The 21,209-nt window shown below is 42.3% G+C and overlaps 1 protein-coding gene across 3 annotated transcripts in view; it reads left to right on the forward strand.

Moving 5' to 3' along the window:
* Positions 1-4,051: 4,051 nt before the first annotated feature.
* Positions 4,052-21,209, forward strand: part of runx2b (RUNX family transcription factor 2b) — a 51,930-nt gene continuing 34,772 nt past the window's right edge. For all 3 annotated transcript variants that reach the window (XM_053843690.1, XM_053843691.1, XM_053843692.1), the window contains exons 1-2: positions 4,052-4,162; positions 4,371-4,494. In XM_053843690.1, coding sequence (XP_053699665.1) covers positions 4,437-4,494 — 58 coding nt within the window. In that variant the 5' untranslated portion in view covers positions 4,052-4,162; positions 4,371-4,436. The remainder of the gene's footprint in view (positions 4,163-4,370; positions 4,495-21,209) is intronic.

A 21,209-nucleotide genomic window follows, 5' to 3' on the forward strand; every position in this document is an offset into this window, starting at 1 on the left:
GAAAAATTAGTGGTTACTCTGTACCATTGTGAGGATACATGACATCACTTCTTAACACGTTTTTGAAACGGAGTCCAGCATCAAGTCCGATAAATGATGAAAACAGGCTTGGCGGTTCTGAACACAATGTTCTGTGAATGTAATATACAAGTAACATCCGACTTACTACCTGCTCGACTTACGTCCCCCCGTACTTACGACCGGCAGATGCTTTTTTTTCCAATCTGCTGTACAACCGGTTTGTCAGTAGGTCCCCTGAAATTTTGGCGTTAGAGTTGCCGCCGAGACAGGCTGTGGAGGCGGAGCTGAAAGCGGGCAAGCATACACGTGGTGGGCTAACTGAGCACACTGAGAGCTCTTTAATGCAAATAAAGTGACTGTACTTTCATTGGTCTGATGTGACAATGCTCAAAATCCATATTCTAGCGATCAACCAATGTGATTGGCTAACTGGGCTACAAGCATCATGGGAAATGTTCAACTTAATTTCAAGTGGACAGTGATGCACCTCACTTACTAGGATGTGTTCACGATAAAATTAAATGACTGACCTTGTTTGCACAGCAGAACTGAAAGCAGTGCGACGTCTATGCCACATGATCAATGGACAGTATTTTTGTGATCGACCTATGTAATATACTGCTGTACTGGAGCTGGAGGACAAACCCTGATACACTTTGGGATGGGGAACTTTTTAGATTTCCGTCAGACAAAGGGACCACAAAACAGGAAACTCTTGTCGAATTTGCACTTTTTTTTCTCTCATATATTTCACTTGTTGATATCTTATTCCAAAAACGCGAAATATCTTCTAAAGCATTTCAGCTCAGTAAAGCCAGTCAGTGAATTTGAGGTTCAACTGATGCAGTATCTTGTCTCCATTACTTTCAAGCAACAGACAAGCGCATTCTTGCGATAGTATTCAACACAGTGTAAAAACCAGTCGTAATCATTTACCTCCTCAAATATCCGTGTTAAGATAGACAGTTGACTTTAGAGAGTTAGACTGGTTTAAAAAATATTAGGTAACATCAAGTTTTGTTTTTATTTCCACCCAAAAACCAGACGGCTGTGAAGTACAACTATATAAAGTGCCATAGCAGACATTGAAAATGAATCTCTTTCCTTGTGTTTCACCGTCCGCAGTGTAATAGATGCCACCCTGCCTCAGGCTCAATTCCTTCGTTTTACTGCTTTGTCATGCTAACACATTTGGACCAGACAGAATCCTCTCTTCATTCCACACATTCCCTCGCTTCTGTGCTGACAACACACCGTCTGAGTTTTTGATCTACTTTAATAAACGGCTGCGAATCCTGATCAAAGAGCCAAACTGTCGCCGCCAACGTGTGAGGGTGTGTGTGGGAATGCGATGATTCAACATTGTTTATCGTGAAGTACACAACAACTGACATCCCTTTTTCTTTGCTAGGTGAGTGAGATATGGTTAGTCAGACAGTGAGAAGTCTACTCTTTCACTGAGCAGACAGGTGAATGTGATTTATGAGTCTTTTACAGGAACCGCTTCTGTCTGTCGCTCCGTGTGATCCAAAGCTCCAGTGGAGGAACGGATTCAGTGACGGCCCGACATAAAGGTGGAGAGAGCCAGACGTCCTTAAGTGACAGTCATTTGTCACTCCACTTACAAAACAAGCAGATGGCTTCATGGCTTTATCATTTATGTGTGTGAGTTGGAGTCTAATCCTTGGGTCCGTCTCAAGTGGTTCACTGTCTGAGAGCTCGCCATTGAAGAGACTCTGAAGCGGACTTCCTGTTGCAGTTCCACTCAGATACACTAGAAGAGTTCTTTTCTGACGTTTTTGTAATGAAAAGCATCTGACTGTGTAGTGCTGAATATCACAGAGAGCATTGCCACCAACTTAAGTTTCTTCTTTATATGTAGACCAATTCTATCTACATCTATCTACATAATATATGGTTCTGAATAACCGTAAAAGTCTGTGTATAGTTTCAACCAGCAACGCTGCATTAGCAGAAACAAGCTCAACCCTGAAAATCCCATTACTTCTGAATAGAAGTTTTCTGAAAAAAGAAAAAAGTATTAAAAAATAGAAAAGCACTCAGAAAGTGCAGACCTCCACCAAGCCGCTTCAGTCCACGGCCAACACAATCTCCCAATGACATAGTATCCTTTAAAAAAAAATCCAGACAGTAGACCAGATCCCTCCTAAACTTGAATATTTAGTTCCCATTAGGTCCCATATGACATATTTCCTGAAAATTTCGACTAAATATGTCCATAGCTTTTCAAGTTATTTTGCTCTTAAGAGCAGGAAGAAGGATTTAAGTCGATGAATTGTGTTGTGTTCAAGTTATTTTGAACACAGACATACCAACAAACAAAACCTAGGACCAAGAGAAAATATCGATACATGACATGAGTATTTAGTACTTCCATAAGCTGCTGCATTTGTGTTCAATGCGGGCATTTTCATTTTGTATGCCGTATTCTATGCCTGCATTATCTAATTTTCCCCCTGAAAATTATGGCTCCAATTACAATATATTGTTAAAATATGATGGCAATGTATCAGATCACCACTCCTGTATCGGGCTACATATCGTATTGCAAGATAGATGACAACACACAGCCCCAGGAAAGAGTCACATCATTTTGAATTACTGTGAAATATTATTACTGTGAAATATCAGTGGATTATTCAAGAAAATTTGATGTTGTTCTCAACCAAATTCCTCCAACAAAACATCCTGGGTGTTTGAGAAACGGTTCAGAAACTCAAACAATGGCGCTAATCCCAATGTTTCCGACCTTGAAACTTGTCTCTAAGTCTCTCTAACTTGAACTCCAAGTAAGTTTACTGAAATTTTAGAGGCATCACTACCTCTTAGTTGACGTACATAAAATTAAACACATTTTGGAAAAAGATTTAATAGGTTTCCTGGTGCAGTATGTCTCAGTGTTGATAACCATACGAGGCGCAACATCATCCCCCTCTTTCCAACCCATATCCAAGCTGCCTTTCAATTCGCTTCATGACCAGTTATGTGAGCGGACAATGAATGAATTTCACAAAAGCTGACAGAATAAAGACTTTGCGATCCCCAGAGCGGAGATTTGATTTAAAGTTACGATCAAGTGATGTTTTGGAACATCTTCAAACACATCAGCCTCTCACCACAAACGCTGTGAAGCATCCTCAGTACTTCCTGGATGAACAAGGAAATATTGACAACTAAAAGATGCAAGAGAGTGATCAATGTCACCTCAGAGAGGAGAGATTTAATATTTCCACTGGCAACCAAGCATCGCCAAAAACTGCCTTAAATTTTAACAGACAGGAGCTGGTTTTCACGACACTCAAGTGGAGCCACAAGCTAGGTGTTTTTCTGAATCATGCTGTGGAGTATAGGGAGTTTCCTGTGATGTTTATGTGCAGGTGTAAATCTTTTCCTCTTCTCGGGCCCTCGTTGAATACCTAGAACTCAACAAGGCTGCTAAGTGAGGATTAGAAGAAAGCTCCGAAAGCAAGGTACACACACCCAGTCTCAAACTGGGAGTCAGCCAGCCATTCGCTCTTCACTCACACCCTCAAATCTTACCAAGCTCAGCGCTCCTTGCTCACAGGCAGACGGGAGCAGAGCGGCAGCCTGTAAAAAGAGTTGAAGGGAAGAGCAGCCGAGAGGGGGGACAGAGAGCGAGAGGGAGGGAGATGACAGAGTCAAGTTGAGGCAGACTAGGGAGACGACTGTTCCCCATATGCTGGCAGGACATGGCCAGTTGAAGAAGCTGCCACCAGTGAAGCCTTCTGACTCATGGAAGAGTCAGACCCGGATCCCCCAGAGAGCCTGGATACACTACTGAACCACGCGTAAGAGAGGAGAAGAAAGAAGGAGGAGTGACAAAAAGAGAGGGAAGCAAGCCACAACGGTAGGCTGTCCCACTCCACTGCTGTGCCGTGATGACATCAGAGGCCATGTGACTACAGCTCTCCAGTAACGGCACATGGCGAGAAGAGTTTTAAAGCTGGTGCCGTTTGGGTTGTGTGAGGGCTCTTGCTCGCCTCCCAAACAACCACAGAACCACAGACGTGCGGCTCGGGGTTGGTGTTTGAGGGTGACCCGGAGTGTAAATGGTTAATCGTCACGGGCCAGCACCAGTCACAAGGACGGCGCTAAGCGAGTAAGTACGTTCCAACCACACTCGCCAAGCAAGCAAGTCCGAACCATCTGATCTATCCGCAAAAGTGATATTTGCCTCTGCAATTTTTTTTTTTCTCCTCTATAAAACCAGACTTGTGGTCGTCCAGATAGTTGATATGTCAAAGCATGTTTTGTGGATGGCGTTTCCATTTTTTTTCTTCATGACATGCTGCATCCTCTCGGTTTAGGACTTGTCAAGGGTCAAGAAAACCACAGAGGAACAAAAGTGGGGCTTGCTACAACCAGAGGCAGCTATGGCATCAAACAGCCTTTTCAGCACAGTGACACCATGTCAACAGAACTTCTTCTGGGGTGAGTACTGCTTCTCCGGCTGCTGTGGAGGTTGAGGGTCAAGAGATGGGTTCAAAAGCTGAAGGTCTTGGATCAGCAGGAGTGGTGGACGCGATCGAAAATTTGGGGGGCAAGCTTCAGGAGAGGTCACCGAGGCGCTCGCTATCAAGCTCTGTGGTTGACTCAGACTCAACATCAAGGCTTCTGTGGTGCGAGGAAAAAAAGAAAATAAACAAAGCTCGGCATTAAGGGACTCGGTTATTTACCTCATCTCATTTTTTTTTATAAATATTTCCCAAAGACAGGATGACATGTTTGTGGATTCAGAGAGCGCTGCCATCATGGAAGTGGAAAAGGCAATCACAAAAGCTGGGGTGAAATTTTTGACAAGCGTAAACAGACGGCGCACATGAGTTTACATTTGGGCATTGGAACAAGATGTGTGATAACTTTCTAAAGAGGATGGATCAACTCCAGGGTGATAATCGTCTTCTTAAATCGTTCTGGGGAGCTAGACAGCAGACATCAATCCGATGAACTGGATTGAAGCCATTTAGACTTTTAAGTCCATTGGATGTCAAGTGTAAAAGAGAAGCTGCTGCTCACACTTTATGAAGTCTTAGTAGTAGTAGTCATAGATTTGACTATTTGACAAATTGGACTTTTATTGTATTATATTGACATTTTTTTATTGAAGAAAACTTTAAAAAATACAAGCTTCTTTGTCCTTCAATAATCCAAATTATCATATGACTCTAAGACTTTAATCCTTTTTCTTTCCTGTAGCTTGAAAGCATCTGCCAAAACTTTTACCCAAGTAATTATCTATAGCATAAAATCCTTCAATTTGCACTCACATTGCTTAAAAATAAAGTCATATCTATTACATATACTTGTTATGCAACTGCTTTTTCATATTTTGACAGGAACAGTTTAATTCAATCAACAAAATAAATTGTGTTTCAGCCTCAGCAGATGAAATTCCTCAATTTAAACAAACATTTTCCTGCCACTACGAAAGCCTCAGTCTAAAAGAGCAACACTGCGCTTTCTCTCTAGCTCACTCTTCTGTCAAATTCAAATGTTTAAACCATTTTTTTTACTTAAAAAAAAAAAAAAAAAAAAAAAGGAGTCTGTCTGTGTTCCAGCACAGCTGTTCTGGCATCCTGCTCCACAGAAGCAGGGTGGCTCTAATGCGCTGTGAAAGCCGGGAGAGAGTGAGCGTCTTCTCCCAATCACCACCACCTATTACCACGTTAACCCTCTGACCTCTCGGTGTGTCTCTGGGGCTGCTGCGCTCCGTAAGGCTGTCGGAAATTGAAAGCATGCCGTGGAGCACCGGGAAGCGCGTGCAGATGTTCAGGTGCGGGGGCCAAGACGACGGTCGATCGATTCCTGTGGACCGACGCTGACTGATTTCTCACTGCTTCCCATTGATGTCGAGTCTGTTTATGAACATCTGGGTTGTAAATCTGTCAGCGTGACCGCAAAAAGTCCCCCTGACTGTGTCGCGGGATTTTTTTTTTTTTTTCGCGAGACCACCGGCCCGACTGTTGTATTTATAATTTACAATAATAGACGTAAACTTTGCCGAAATTTTGATAGGCGTTGTGTTCTGTTTGTGTTGGACCCGCTGAATTTTACTACAAAATGAGACCAATACATGGGATGTGCTGTCAAATGAAAAGTCATGCTGCCGTTTCCCTGCTATTGTTTCGTTTCTTCGGGTGCCCATACGTGTCGAAGGACGCTTTTCATTTCGTCTGCCTTCTTTATTGCCGTGGTGAAAAGTGGACTCATTAAAAATTGCCTTGGCATTTACATCGAGCGCCTTTCATTTAATTGCCTCAAATACATTTTTTCCTTATGTTGGCAAGATGCACGACATGTGTGGCACCGCTCTCTTACAAACTAAAGTGCATGTGGACGACTAAGTCATGGCAGCAGTTCTCCTCCAGTAGGGGTTGAGAAATGAATGAGTTGAAGAACTTTCTCCGAAAAAGAAAATGTCTTTTTTTTGCAGGGAATTGCGGGGAAACCGTAGATGTATTTGAGAGAGTCAGCTTCTGTTGCATAAGCGTTAGATCTAACCACAGCCCCGCTTGTTGGAGACATCTTAAAAAGTCCACCAGACATCCTCATGCCCCTCCTTTACCAGGGAGACGTGAAGCCCACTCATCAATAGGTAATTTGAAAAAGCCCTGGGGGAAAAATCTGAGCGCTTCACTGGCTGCTACTGTGCAGCGAAGACTCTTCCCTAAACTCCCGCCTCAAAGGAACTCTATTTAGCTCCGACTAATTGTACCTCAGAGGCAAACATGTTATTCAACCCCAGCAGAGTCCTATTGGAAACTTCGGATTAAATGCTGTTTTTTTTGTTGTTGTTTTTTTTTGCTAAAACAATCTGTAATCTGTTTTTAATGTGTTTTTACTGCCAACACAACACAACGTTTTTTTATTTCAAGAGCGATAGTGAAAAATGGGAGGACTAGAAAAGTGTCACTTGCGTTTAAAATGATCATTTTAGATCCTTTAAATTGGCAAGTTTATTTATTTTCACAGCGAAAAAACTATTTAGAAACCGAATCAGTTTCAATCCCACATGATTTGCTCTATATTTATAAAGATGCCTTTCGGAAAGGGAGTGTTTTACAGTGTAATCCATAAGATTACAGAGGTTAAGTGTGGTATTTTGTGGAGTTTCAGTCAGAACCTGGCTGTATATTTAACAAATCTGAATGACAAAGTTATCTTGCTCCCAGTAGGGGTTTCCCCGCCGAGGTAGGGGCGACAGTCAGGTTCTGACTTTGCTGGATTCAGATGTTTCTTTTCAAAGTTACTGCCTCTGTTGCCATGTCATCCATTGATCCATCTACTATATCAGCTCTTCTCGCGTCCAAACGCAACAAAGAAACACCGCAGAGATGGATTCTCACAGGGGAGTGAGATTACACTCGCCGCTGTAATACAGAGACTGCAACAACAAACCCGGCGCGCTGAGTACATACTCACTGTGTTGTCTCTCTTTTCATCCACATTTTCAGTAGCTTTCGGGCTAATTGTGCTGTTTTGATAAGGCGGGCTGCCAATGGACTCTAGGCTCGGAGCGGGTTTCTGCCTATTCGAGTGTTGACAGTAGGCTCCACAGTTGTATTTAGCGGAGATGCGTACGGCGCTTAACAAGCGCTCATGGGCGTTAATCCATTGGAGTTGCATCACGCTGGGTGAATTACCGTCATCCGATACAGGTCCACTGAGAGGAAGCAACCACCTTTGGAAACTGTTCTGTCTTGGACATGAAACTGAAGGCCAGAATTATACCTTTAAATGATGTACCGCCTGTGTGTCTTCCTGACCTGGCAAGATTTGGCTCATCATTGTTTAGTCTTGCTGCAATTTTTTTGGGAGTCAGAGAAGGCTGTGCTTCTTGTTTCTATAAGGAGGAAATATGGAGCTTGGTGGATGTTTGGGTTACACATGTAAGGGAGAGTCCAACCACTGCACCTACACAAGGACCTACCTGTTCTGGCCCACGCGGCACTGAAGGGCAGGTTTTTCCTCTTGTTAGTTTAATCTTTGAGGAATGCGGTATCCTCTCTGACACACTCCCAAATATACCCCAGCAGTGGGTCACTGAGTGATCGGCTTCACATTGGATTTATACAGCTGATCACTTACTACTGTCAAAGTGACAGCTTTTGTAGAAACATAACTTACTTTAAATAACAAAAAATGAACGTACACTCTTGTAACTGAGGGAGGGAGGAAGTGTCTGTACTTGGGAAATGTATTTTAAGTAGCGGAGAGCCAATGTTTCTCCTACCATTCTGAGGGATTCTGCCTGATCTCTTACTGTATACAGTTGTTTCCGTTGTCTTTGTGTGATGTACAGTAGCATTTTTCAACAGTTATATAGCTAAATGTTTTCCAACATGAAAATCACTATTGTACACCGCATCATGTGTCAGTTTCGTTCACAGTTAGCGCATCATGTTATATTGACATCAAGGCACTATGATCAAAAACAGTCAACTGACTACAGGTATTTACTAGGACAGAGAATTTAATGTGTTCATTTTGATTCATTACCTAAAAAAATACTAATAATTGTACCATATAAACTCTCGCAGAGAGCATTTTTCAGTGCACCCATTCCAGACGCACACTACCATACAATGTGAAGTCAGGAGGATAAACAAGACTAAACAAGATTGCACAGAGACACTTCAGTATCGAAGCAAGAAACATATGTGAACACTTCCACCTTGATGTTTGTGCCAAGATTCAACTTACTTTATTTTAAATCAAGCCCCATCTCTAGTTTAAGTAGGACGATAAATTTAAATCAAAGTGTTAGATTTTTTTATAACACTTTTTCATAACATTCAAAAGATGATCTTCCCAAGATCGAGCTGCGGAGTCTAAATAAAGCTAGGATTTGTACTGCAGTTATCCAAGCCTTTTTCTTCAGATGAGCTTTAATAAAGAAGAAAAGTAAACAACTCGTAGAGCTACTTTAGTGAAGTTAGTATAGTCGCATACAGCAGCGACTTCTTAAACTTCAGAAATTTGACCTTCATATTTTATTTGATTTAAGCACTGCTATAACTTCAAATAAATATATACTTATGGGTTAGTTTCCTAAGATTTTGTGGTAGTTTTGCATAAAAGCGGCCTTTGACAGTAATGCTATGATGAGCAACAAGGCGGGCAGTGAAAGTTGTACAACTTGGCTTTGATCAATATCTTGGTGTCAGATCAGTGAAAACGTCTGAGGGGGACCGGTGTGTGCCTTGTTGCAACGTGTCTTCAGACCCTTGTTTCAGCACTCACTTTCTTCTGACTTGCAGTCACTCGTCACTCAGCGCGCTCTTCAGGAAATTTCTAAATCGGAGTTTGGTATGCGGCGGCATGACGGCGGGGTGCTGCGGTAACTCCCGTGCAGGTGTAGCACGTGCGTGCGTGTGTGTGTGCGAGGTCTTTGTGACAGGAAGATCTGTCCACTTGATTAATGCTCTCACTCAAACTGGCACCTGGAACCAATCCCACCTTTTGACGCCCCCATCCCATGTGCACTGTACGTGTGTATGCAAGCGTGTGTGTGTGTGTGTGTATGCATAACATACGCTGTGCCTTACAGGGGTTGAGTGTGGGTGTTGAGCAGGAGGCGCAGATGGAATCGGGACTGTGAGCGGAAGAAAAGGAAGGTGTGTGCAAAGGTGGAAACAATAGGTGGACCTGCAGTGGAAGGTATAGAGTGTCATTAATAACACACGGGTCTCATCTCCTAATTTGCTCAAATTACCGGCCCACACTGCGGGGCCCCCTGCCTGCACCAAGGTGCGAAGACAAAAGATCAAAGACACCTGAGTGCCCACCCACTCAGACACGCCCCACTCCCTGAAAAGAGGGGAGATATGTATTTTAGTGGCATATAAGTCTTCATTGCAGGCTGTTATCGTGTATAGAAAAATGATCAGGATTTTAATGTACTTTTTTATGTCAACATGGATTTATGAAGAGGAATAATAGCAGCATATCATGAGCGGCTCTTGCCATTCATTTAGCTTTAAAAGGGACCCCGAAAAACTCTCCAGACGGCTTTGAAACTACCTCCCATCTGGCACTGCGGAGGTGGCCTTTAACATCATCCACCCTCCTTCCTTCTGTCTTCTCTCCATCCTTCCCCTCCCACCCACGCTTTCAGGAACAGGGTGATGACAAATGTAATGGGGCGGCAATGCTTTGGTCACCGCAATAATCCGAGTCGCCACCTGTGGCACACGGACAAAACACAATATATATACACACACATATGCACAGAGGCGTGGACTCCTGCGTGTGTGCGAGCACACGCTCGACTCAAATATTCCCCCAGGACACGACGTGTGTGTGTAGGTGTGTGTAGTCTTTGAACTTCAAAAAGCGCTTGTTTGAAAGTCTCTTGGGAGGTAAAGCGAGATATGGAGGCTGCAGTTTGAACAATGGCGGCAACATTCAGAACATATCATTTTCGGCTTTCAGGACGCGCGCTCGCACAAAAAAAGGTCAATATACGTTGAATACGTGACCCACGTTGAAACCGAAAGCCTCATAATCTCTGAGGAATAGCGTCCCACCACTTGGGTCGATTGGTTTCACGTCAGCAATTTGAAGACCTTCTCTTGCAAACAAGTGGTAATGATAATTTTCGTCATAAAATTTACAGCAAATATAATATTTAATATGTGTTGGGAACACATAGAAGTATTCGTCTCTAAAATCTATGGGAATCCTGAGACACTGCTGTGGTGTCACACAATAAATGACTGTAAAACTCACCTGTGATGCTCACTATCATCTGTGTCACAATTGGCTGCCTCGCCCATTCATTTGGGCCACTTCTTCTGTACTTCCTGGTTGGTCATGCATCACCCCATTGTATGAGCCAGTCTGCACCTACTGTACCGTTAAGTAGCCACATGCGGCTCGACAGCCTCCTTGTTGTGGCTCTCTTCAGCATTGTGATGGACAAGTCATGAACAAGGTCTTTCTTTCATCCCTCTCCACTTCATGGCCATTTAAAAGGAATAATAAGCCTGCATTAAGATTACTTAGCAGCAGGAAATGCTTCTCTTTCTTTGCTCACCTTTCCCTGCTCATTGATGTTTCAGGCTAAACTGTGGTTCATGAAATTTTGATATAGCGTAATTTCCGGACTATAAGCCGCTACTTTTTTCGCGTGGTCTAAACACTGCATCTTTTCAACGGCGCAGCTAATATATGGATTTTTCCAGAGCGTGATGCTGCCAAAATATTGAGCCTCGACACATCAATCCGACCTTAAAGCACTCAAAATGCGCTGTTTTCACCTGCGTGTCCACAGCTCCACCTAAAGAGCTGAAGTCCTGGAGGGCCTGAGACGAGAAGCAGCAATTGAGACTGACTGTGGTGTTGGAACTTCCGACACATGGGCAAAAACAACGCATTTTGAGTGACTTAATGTCAATAAAAGATGTGAGGAGTTGATGATTCAAGTTCAGAACATCAGCCGAGTTTGTTCCACGAGTAAGTCACCATGCTGGACCTTTTGGATGCTTTGAAAACTAGTTAAGAAGTGATTGAGCCGGGTGGACCACGGACCTTTCTACGGCACAGACAGCACCACTGCACCTGCGAAATTTACTGTAAATATTACATTCATTTTAGTTTGTTGCACAATTGTTTTAGAGTTTGAGGGGATTCTTTCAACAATTATTTGTTTAATATTAAATGAGTTGCGCAAAGGCAGAAGGGACCTAATAGCTATGGTGTACTTTAGTATTTAATACAATATAAAGTTGGCCTGCTTGTTTCTTTCCGTTGGACAAAAAAAAGTTTGAAGTTGATGTGCTGTTTTATGTATTGTGGCTCCAGACTTTTTTTTTTTTTAAGTAAAGGATGGCACCTATGAGAAGTGTGCTGACCCACAGCCTAGTTTCCCCCAAATGAATGGATGATACGGACTATAGCCAAACAACTGGCAGAACCTTATTCCTAATGTGAAAAGTGATCTAAACTTCTCAGTGTATCTTTGATCAGTATTGACAGCTACACTCATTTATCTATCTTTATCTGGCTACATTTAATGGCTGTATTAGACTGCGGGTCTTGAGTTTGACAGTATTGAAAACCTCCAAAGGATCGCAAGTATCAAAATTCTAAAAACAAATCCATTCTATGTGAAACAGCATGAGGGCTGCGCGACTTGCCTCATCTCAAAGAGACCCAACTCAGAAGAGAAAAACACCTATATAGAAAAGTGTATGCGTGGAATGGTACGGCCCAGCAAAGACGCCGCGCGGTGTTAAGTTTGAAAACATTTCTGCTGCCGCAGCATTGATACACGTCGGATATTTCCACGTTGTTTGCTACTGCTGCGTCCCCAGAACGCTGGCGTTCATGCTGATTCCAAAGCTGTGCCAGTTTACATCCGCTCTGACAAGCACCTCTGTCTGATCTGGGCTGCGTACCTCTACACTCTCTGATCCTCTCTGAAGTCTGGAGCTGCATCCTGTCACTCAGCCAGACAGTTGTCGCTTACAGTCCTTTCTTGTTGAGTTGATGAAGTTTAAAGTTTATCCGATTATTCCATCGCTTTCCCAAAAGAAGTAGGTCTCTATCTGTTCCTCCTGCGTTGTTTTGGACAATAACAGGCCTTTACAGCCTCCCTTCTTCTCCTGATGCTGAACGAGCAAAGGATGATCCCAGAGGAGCCTGAATATTATATTACAGTGATATTTTTCAAATCTGCCTTCATCTTTTTGAGAGGGAATTTTAGGAGGCTGCAGCGTTTCAGTCTGTCTGCCTCAGTGTGAAAGAAAACAGCTCACACAGAGGAAAACAATTCAAAGCTACAGCTAAATGACAGGCTGGGAGCTGCACGCGTTTGAATTACATTGTTTTCTTTTCATTCCCGCTACAGGGAGGAGGAGGATCTGTAAACCAAACGAAAGCCCTATCGGGACAAGAAGTGAGCAGTTTACTCTCTGGAGGATTTGACTTGGCCCAAACTGAAAGCATTTTCTGCTGACAAACATTTCCGAAAGCTGCCTTTTTTAAGGAGCGCTCTTTATCTATTTATGACATCTCAGGGTAAAGAAGGTGATTTTTAAGCAGAAAATTGTCAAGAAAAAGTGCTTTCCATTCGCTTAATTGCACTGACCAATAAAGGAACACAATAAAATGTGTAATTTGAAGGCTATTTCCAGTTCAAATTGTCCTGAAAATATAAACAGAATGTGACCACACTTAGTCAAAACAATATCGCTTTCACATGAACACTACATTACACACACGATTACATCTATACACACTTGGGCGCAAAGAGCCAGACAGACACACACATATGCACCGTTTAGTGCAGTTCCCTGCAGATGCAGCAGAAACAGTGAGTCTGGTAAACAAACAGTGAGAGTCCACTGGGAGTCTTCAGTGAAAATCCAAAATTACAGCCTGCTCAGCTGAGAGCCAGCAACTTTACTGCAGCACCCTTGGTGTCCATACACTGCACATAGGTCTGCGTGTGACCCTTGAGGGGCATTAGCTATGAAGACTGGACTGTTGTGAAGCATGTTCCTGTCTTTTTTTTCAGCCCTTTGAAAATATTATTCTTATTCTTATTCTTATTCTTATTCTTATTCTTATTCTTATTCTTATTCTTATTCTTATTCTTATTCTTATTCTTATTCTTATTCTTATTCTTATTCTTATTCTTATTCTTATTCTTATTCTTATTCTTATTCTTAGAATAACTTCATAAGAATAATGTTCAATTTAATATTTATTATAAATTTATTTTACTTTTTTTGCAGTAAAATCATAACATAAAAACAGCTTCCTAAAAAGGAAATCCAAATTTTAAAGCTGTAAAAGAAATATGAACGTGGAAAAATAAATGTATCCAGATTAATGCTTAAATAAATAAAGGGAAAGTATAACCAGACAAGTGATGACCTCGGAAAAGGAAGGCCAAAGTGCTAAATATTTCCACTAAGAGCACATTTATAAATAGTATGTATTTAACGTTGGCAGAGAATGAAAAGTGAGAGGGAATCGGCTGCTCATAAATTGTTAAACTCATGGTGGGAGCCAATGAAGAGGGGAAATAATCCTGCTGGAACATAACAGTGTTTTAATCTTGACACTTCCAGTTCAGTTCGGAAATAACAACATATTGTTGTTGTAATGTTCGATGCATCTGTTTCTCTCACAGTTCTAGGAGAACAATCCCAGTCAAAACCATTATCTATAAGTAACATTACGTTCGACTACCTCACTCAAACAGACCAAACACAAAGCCTTGGGCAGCATCTTCCAGACTGTGCAACATAAACCCGATAATACCTTGAATAAAATGCTCAATTCCTGCGAAAGTCCTCTTGACAATAGTCGCGATTTGATGCCTTGAGATTGAGACTGTGTCTTATAAATGGCATATGCACAGGCAACTGAGGTATATGCCCGGGTTGCCATCATCCAATGATGTTTTTCAGTTACAGGCTTTTTTCAATATAGTGCAATCCAAAAGGATTCATTTGAGCCCATCATCTGCATGTTCCTGGACTGAGTTCAACAGATATGCTAACAGTCAGTTGAGTTATCCTGTCACCACAGCTCCACTTGGTTCAGTCATTTCACCAGCCTGTGCCTACTGAAGACCCATTCATGCTCCCTTTGCCTGTACCCGTCCGTTTCAATCGATGTTACCATCACTGATCGGATACTTCCAATGCGTTCTACACATTGGTATTGCTGTTCACCAATATATCCATCACAGTCAAAAGTTTATGACAAGGACACACTCCAACACAAACATGGGGACTGTAATGTCTTCGGGTTCCGTTTCCTGGCTCTTATCCGAAAGAGACAGAGACTCATGTGGGCGTTACTTGTAGGTTTCTTTATTGTCTAACGTAACTAGTGCCACAACGTACGTATGCCACAGCACGATTAAACAGCACCTTAATAATAACTTGTACTGCACTACACACAGAAATAAGTAAATATATCAATATATTACGGCGACTGTGGAAGAACCATTGATAATGTACCTCTTGCACAAAAGACGAAACGGAGGCAGTGTTGTAGTAGGCGGTGGTTGGAGAGGCTGGTAAATATATCGGAGTATTTCCACCATTGTTCTGTCTTCTTCATGTCTCATTAGAACTCGGGTAGTAACACCAACACCGCCCCCATGGTTTTCCGATAGTCCGTAAGCTTTGTGGAAACGTGCAGAAATACGGACGAAATGAACGCAGAGCACAGACAGTATCTGGATCGGTACGTAAATGGCCCTTAACTGTAAAATTACTGCATCGATGAAGTATACAAGTCTTGGAAGTTCTTGAAGTACCTGTCCAGTGACCCTATTAGGATTAAAAAAATATATGGTTTACATTTATGTCATGCTAAATGGAAGCTTAAAGCCTTAAAGGTTTCATGTATTTCGTCTCGAGAGGAGTATTTTCATGGACTTTTCAAAACTAGCTTGCCAAACATAGGAAGGTCATAGACACCCATTCTGGTTTCGTGCTGCCAGATAGCGATAGCTTAATGCTAGATGGTTTGTTTGCGAATCAGCAAGGTACTTTTGTTTGTAATAGTCCTGGACTGAAAGTGATACTCATTTTGTTGATTTACTGGCCAGACAGTTCATTTTTATTTCCATCCAAACCTGCAAGCTCTGCCAACCTGTGGCTCCGGACCCTTCCTATCCCAACTAAGTAGACAACAGCCAACCATCCAGACCAGGAATTTTCAGCAGGTTTGGAGTTGAACTAGCAGTTTTATAATTTGTTAATACACGTCAGTAAAAATATACACCGGCTCTACCTTAATGCGAGCTCATAAATGTGCTACAACTGCACTTTATTACAGCGCGGCTCAGCGAGGAGGTCGGGTTGTTTTGAGCTGATTTTAATTGTCTCTAATTGAGTAGTTCAACTAAAGAGGATAGTTTTTCATCTTTCCGTGACAGAGGAACATATAACAGTGATCTATGATGCTATAAAATCGGGTTCAGAGATTTAGGATAATCAGTTCTTGCTAAATTATTCACCATAAATCTGACGCTTCTAAAGTTACAGTGTGTTTAAAGCAGACATTTTAATTGTCAGCGCCGTTGCCAAGAGTGCCGTTTTTTTTACGTCTGGCATTCAGATTTCCAGCTTTGCCATCTTGCAGCGCTCGGAGAGTTTGTTTTACTGCAGTTAGTGAGGACAGAGCTCCGTAATTGATGGCCCCAGTGGGAGCCAAGGTGTCTCCCTATATTAGCCTGGTTCTACTCCTTCAAGGTAGCAGAGGAGGCAGAGGAGTCAGGTCCCGCGGTGACCTGGATGTTGGAGTCGACAGTGAGAGGCCGCTGCAATGTTTCTGTTGCACGGATAAGAACATGTTTTCCTCCGTCCCATTTCCCTTACTGCATCTCAGTCTGCAAGCGATGAAAGTGAGCTCCATCCACCCATCTATTTCACCACCACACCCCCAGCTTTTTTTGTGAGTCATTCCTGACCAGTCGTCTAATATGCATGGTATAATTACAGGCTGAGCTTTTGGGCAAAGGCCCATCTCCGAGGGAGCTGCATCAGCCATGACACCCTCAACGTCATTTGTTAACTCCTCCAGCGCCACGGAACTCTGCAGCAGTGAAACACTTAAGATGAGAATACTAGCCCATGAAACAACTTTAGATTTTCAGGATTCAAAATTGAACAGAACAATAAAGTAGAATCTTCTTCAAGACATTTATCATTTTGAGTTTATTCAGGCCAAACTGTACTGGTACTTGGACTCTTTAAATCATTATAAAAGCATCTCTTCTGTCGTACTACGCCCTGTTTTCAGGTTCCTTTTTTTTGCGGTATGTTCATTTGACAGTTTTTATACATGGATTACAAAAAAAAAATTAAAAACACTCACAATGCAGATTAGTGAACATTTATTCCATAAAAAAATGACTTACCCATATGCGTATTCGCAGCATATAAATGTTATTAAGTATTGATTATCTTGTTTTGACCGACTGGATTCTGGAAGAGTCACCACAAGTTCACTCTAAACAACACTATAATTACCATATATTAACTGTAAGTAAACAAATTCGATCAGTAACAATATGTGTTGTCCAATGTGGAGTTTTATCAGTAACACATAGTGTTTTTTTTGTTTAACAAGTGAAATACTTCTTAACATTAAAGCCAAAGGAAGTATCCACAAAAGGCACCATTCCATTACCTTTTTTTTAACTTACATTTCATTGCAATCTCATGAAACTTAAAAGAAAGCAAAAGACAGCGGTAGAAGAAAATGTTCATTGAACTGTATAAATTTAGGGCTGTCAATATTTTAAGCTCAATTGATTTTAAATCTTAACTCACGATTAAAGGCAAATTACTCTGGCATTTTGTATCTGTTGTAACTTAAAGGAACATTTTTATCAGTATGGTTTATCACCAGAGTGGCCGTTAATGCAGTCGTCATGCAAACATTTGTGTACCACAACAACCCAACATGGGTACCGTCTAGAACATTCTTTAGAATAACCTCAGAGGCTGAAAATCCTTCTCCAAGCCCCACATTGTAAGCGAGTTAACTCTAAAACAAAAGGTATTGACGCATTTCTCCTATTCAAGTTCAAAATGTATTTTCTGTGCAGACTGTTTCAGTTGGTAAACAATGATATGTGTGCATGGTTTTCCTGCCTATGCTTTTTTCTGACATCTCTAAAAGAATAAGGCGCAAACTTGCAGTACGCCACCCCCCCAACCGCACCCCGCTGCGAGGGCTAGCCCAGGCCTCGTCTTTGAATCCGCCTGTCTTTGCCCCCTGTCCTCTCATAAATCATCCTCAATCTCACGACGTGGACGTCGACAACAGAGCAAGATCCTGCTCTATAAATCTGGTGTTAGTTTTACCTCGCATAATGAATACAAGGCTAAACGGTCCCGCATACATGAGAACAGCGTGTCTTACAGATGTACTATAAATATTTGGATACTATCCGGCTAGTTTGCAGAGGGGAAGTAGACCCATGAAATACACAGAGGAAGGGAACAGTGTAAAGTGGAATGTTGGCCTAGCCCAAGTGTCTGTATTGTCTTTAGCACCTACAGAGGAGCTCAGTCCAAGAAAAACGCTCTTTCCAGGGTTCCTGTTCCCAGCCTTGGTCCGGTACCACTCCTGGATACGCCACGTTTCCTTTCGAGCAAATCCTTCAAACTGGTCTCCAAGGAGACGGCTCATTGTTTGATTAATAGCAGGATCAGACCTGATTGAGTGATAGATGGTTTAAAGGGGGAAACCAGAGCACCTGAGGGACACTCCAGGCCCAAGTGCGGGAAAACGGTCCACCAGGAAAGTTTTGATTGGTGAAACGGCTGAATAAAAGTGAAGGACTAATAGTAGCTCAGCTAATGACACAAAGGCTGCATAGAGCTGAAACGGTCGAGATATTTGGTCGCGGCTGTATAATAAACTTAAATATACACACATTAGCGCAGAAAAAAAACGTCCCATTTCTGGCCTCCGCCCCAGGCACTGTCACTCTACCCCGTCTAAAAGCCTCACATTCACTGGCTGACACTGTAAACACATAAATACACTAGTAGACGTTGCACACACACACACACACAGGCAGCGCTGTGACAGCAGCTTCTCTGTGACACGTCAACATCTGAAGGTTCCCTGGCAGACCGTGAAAGTCTCAGCTCTTGCCCCCGATGCTTAGATCTCTCATTGGGGCTCTTTTAATGGCACCCTCCGTCACATATTACTCCTTTATTTTCTCCTCTCATTCTCCCGGCCCACAGAAGTTCCTTCTTTGGTGCCTATTTTTAAATACAAGTGATCTCAATTAGGGACCTCCACGAAGGCGGTAGGCGGCAGACAGTCAGAGCAATAAGAGCGAGGAGGAAATTGTCTTTATACCTCGCCTCCCTCCCTCCCTCCCTTGCTGCTACCCTGCTGCCACAGGCGGCCGCCCCCCTCTTTGCCTCCATCTCTTTCCATATTAGCGTACCAATTCAAGTGTAATGTCACATAAACAATATCTGAATCAGAGGCGCCAATTTATTTTTATGCCTTGCCCCAATCCTCTCTTGTCCCGTTTCAGCCCCTGAAGGAAACAACAGCGACAAAAAAAAAGAAAAAAAAAAACATGCTGACGTGCACAGGGCTTTGAAATTTTATGGGCTCATATATATTTAATGTAATGAATGCAATTGAAAGTGAGCAGAGCGATCGCATATGATTATTTGGGAGTTCAGAATGTTTGGTGTGACGCCCATATGTGCGTCAGATATAGGAAGGATTTAAGCCTGTTGGAAATAATCCTTGAAATTGTGGGGAGGAACTTTGCTACTGTGAAAAACGGGCGGAAAACATTTTTGTTTGTTTGTTTGCTTTGACAATGTGTTCAACAATGGAACTGCATTTATTGCGAGGCTATTTTATGCTCCTCAAACCGAGCTTTGACATCACACGTCAGGAATCCTTTTAATTGTCCGCGATTGTGAAGCACTCGCTGTTATGGCGTCTTAAAGTGACTCTTACAAAGGTCTGGCACAGACCAAAGTGTCCCAACAATTCATGGTGATGTCACGGCTTCAATGACAAACAGTTATTAAGGGCTTAGCTCTGATCTGGGCTCAGTGTGTGGGTTTGAGTTGAGTTTCTGTTCATCTTCACCCGATGATGCTGAGACCTCTCAGTCGGACAGATTTAAAAAGGTTCTGAAAAAGTGCTGAGTTTCAAGGTTGATAATTCAGTCTCATAAAATTAACAGGGCTATCGATAAATTGTGTTGATAAACGTTTCCTTCAAGTTACATTTACAACAGATGATGCATTTTTCATGCTCTGCTTCAGCAAACATAAGTGAACTTTTGCATTTAATAATAAAGTTTGGAAGCTTCGCCAAGACTTGTTCAATTTAGTAGTGAAGGGTTGATGAGGTTTCATGAAACAGTGTCTTGGTTTCCTGAGTCGCTGTCTGATGGCGCTGTCTGCTGTAAATTGTTTGGACACAAATTCATTGAAAACTCACATCACGTGTAAACCAAGAGCGCCATCTAGTGGCCTCTGAAAATTAGGACACTGTTTCATCCACCCTGTAATACTGTTTCATGATGCCTCATCTACTCATCAGTAATGCTTAGTATCACAACAAAGCTCTCCATTTATTAACGTACTGGAAGAGGACAATGACTTTTCAATGAGACATTGTGATGTACCATTGCTGCACTAAAGGCTGCACTCGATAAACACAGCATTTGTTAGGTGAAAAATAGTAAGTTGAAATTTTACCTTAGAATAATGTCATGTCTGGAAAGAATTGGATTTGAATTTGTTGTTTCTAAAACCAGGGGTCGTAACGCAGGTGCGCCGAAATTCTAACTGTCTGGACCTAAGATCGACGCCTAAAAGCGGCTCCATTGGATCAGTAGAATGAATGAGCATCACCAACATGTGAGGATGAACATCACTGATGGGTCAAGTTAAGTTGCCATCGCCTTTGTACTTCAGTCGGTGGTCACAGCGCCGAGAGGCTAGCGGTCCCCATGAGTCGACGGTTCACTCCCCATCCTGGTGGGCGTTTTGATTGGTTGGCGGGCGAGCTGTTCGGCTGATGTCCTGCCAAACATGGAAACATCCCTTTGGAGCTAAAATCCTGGGCCTCGTCACAACCCTTCACTAGAAAGCTATAATTAAGTGCCTTGAAAAATGCACCACTGTGAAATGGAGCCATAATCCCAAGTCTTAAGTGGCTGTACTTTTCCTCTTGAACGATGAGAGCATGTGCTTGTGAAAAGTGGAGGACGGCCGCTTTGCTCACCCTTGTTTTTTTTTTTTTCTTTTAATTCTTTTCTTCGTGGAGATTTGCTTTTAAGTCACACAAAAGTTCACGCTAGTCGGTGATCCCACACAGTTGGGTGTGTCTTGTTTACGACGGCCGCTGGGCTTTAAGAGAAAGTTTAATGTCCAGCTATGTTTCATGTGTTGCTGTTTATCGATCAGCACTTCAGAACTATCGTGTTTGGAACGTTTTTTTCTTCATGTTTTACCGCTGTCCTTGATACCTTATAGAAAGGTAGTTCGATAAACAAAGTTTTGCTTCAAGTGACAAAGACTCTGCGGACTGTTCTGTTGAAAGTGCTATATTATAGCCCTTGACTGGTGCTTCTGTGCTGTGACTCACAGTGTAACACAGTAGATGAATGA

Source organism: Synchiropus splendidus, chromosome 15, assembly GCF_027744825.2.
Source record: "Synchiropus splendidus isolate RoL2022-P1 chromosome 15, RoL_Sspl_1.0, whole genome shotgun sequence".
NCBI lineage: Eukaryota > Metazoa > Chordata > Actinopteri > Syngnathiformes > Callionymidae > Synchiropus > Synchiropus splendidus.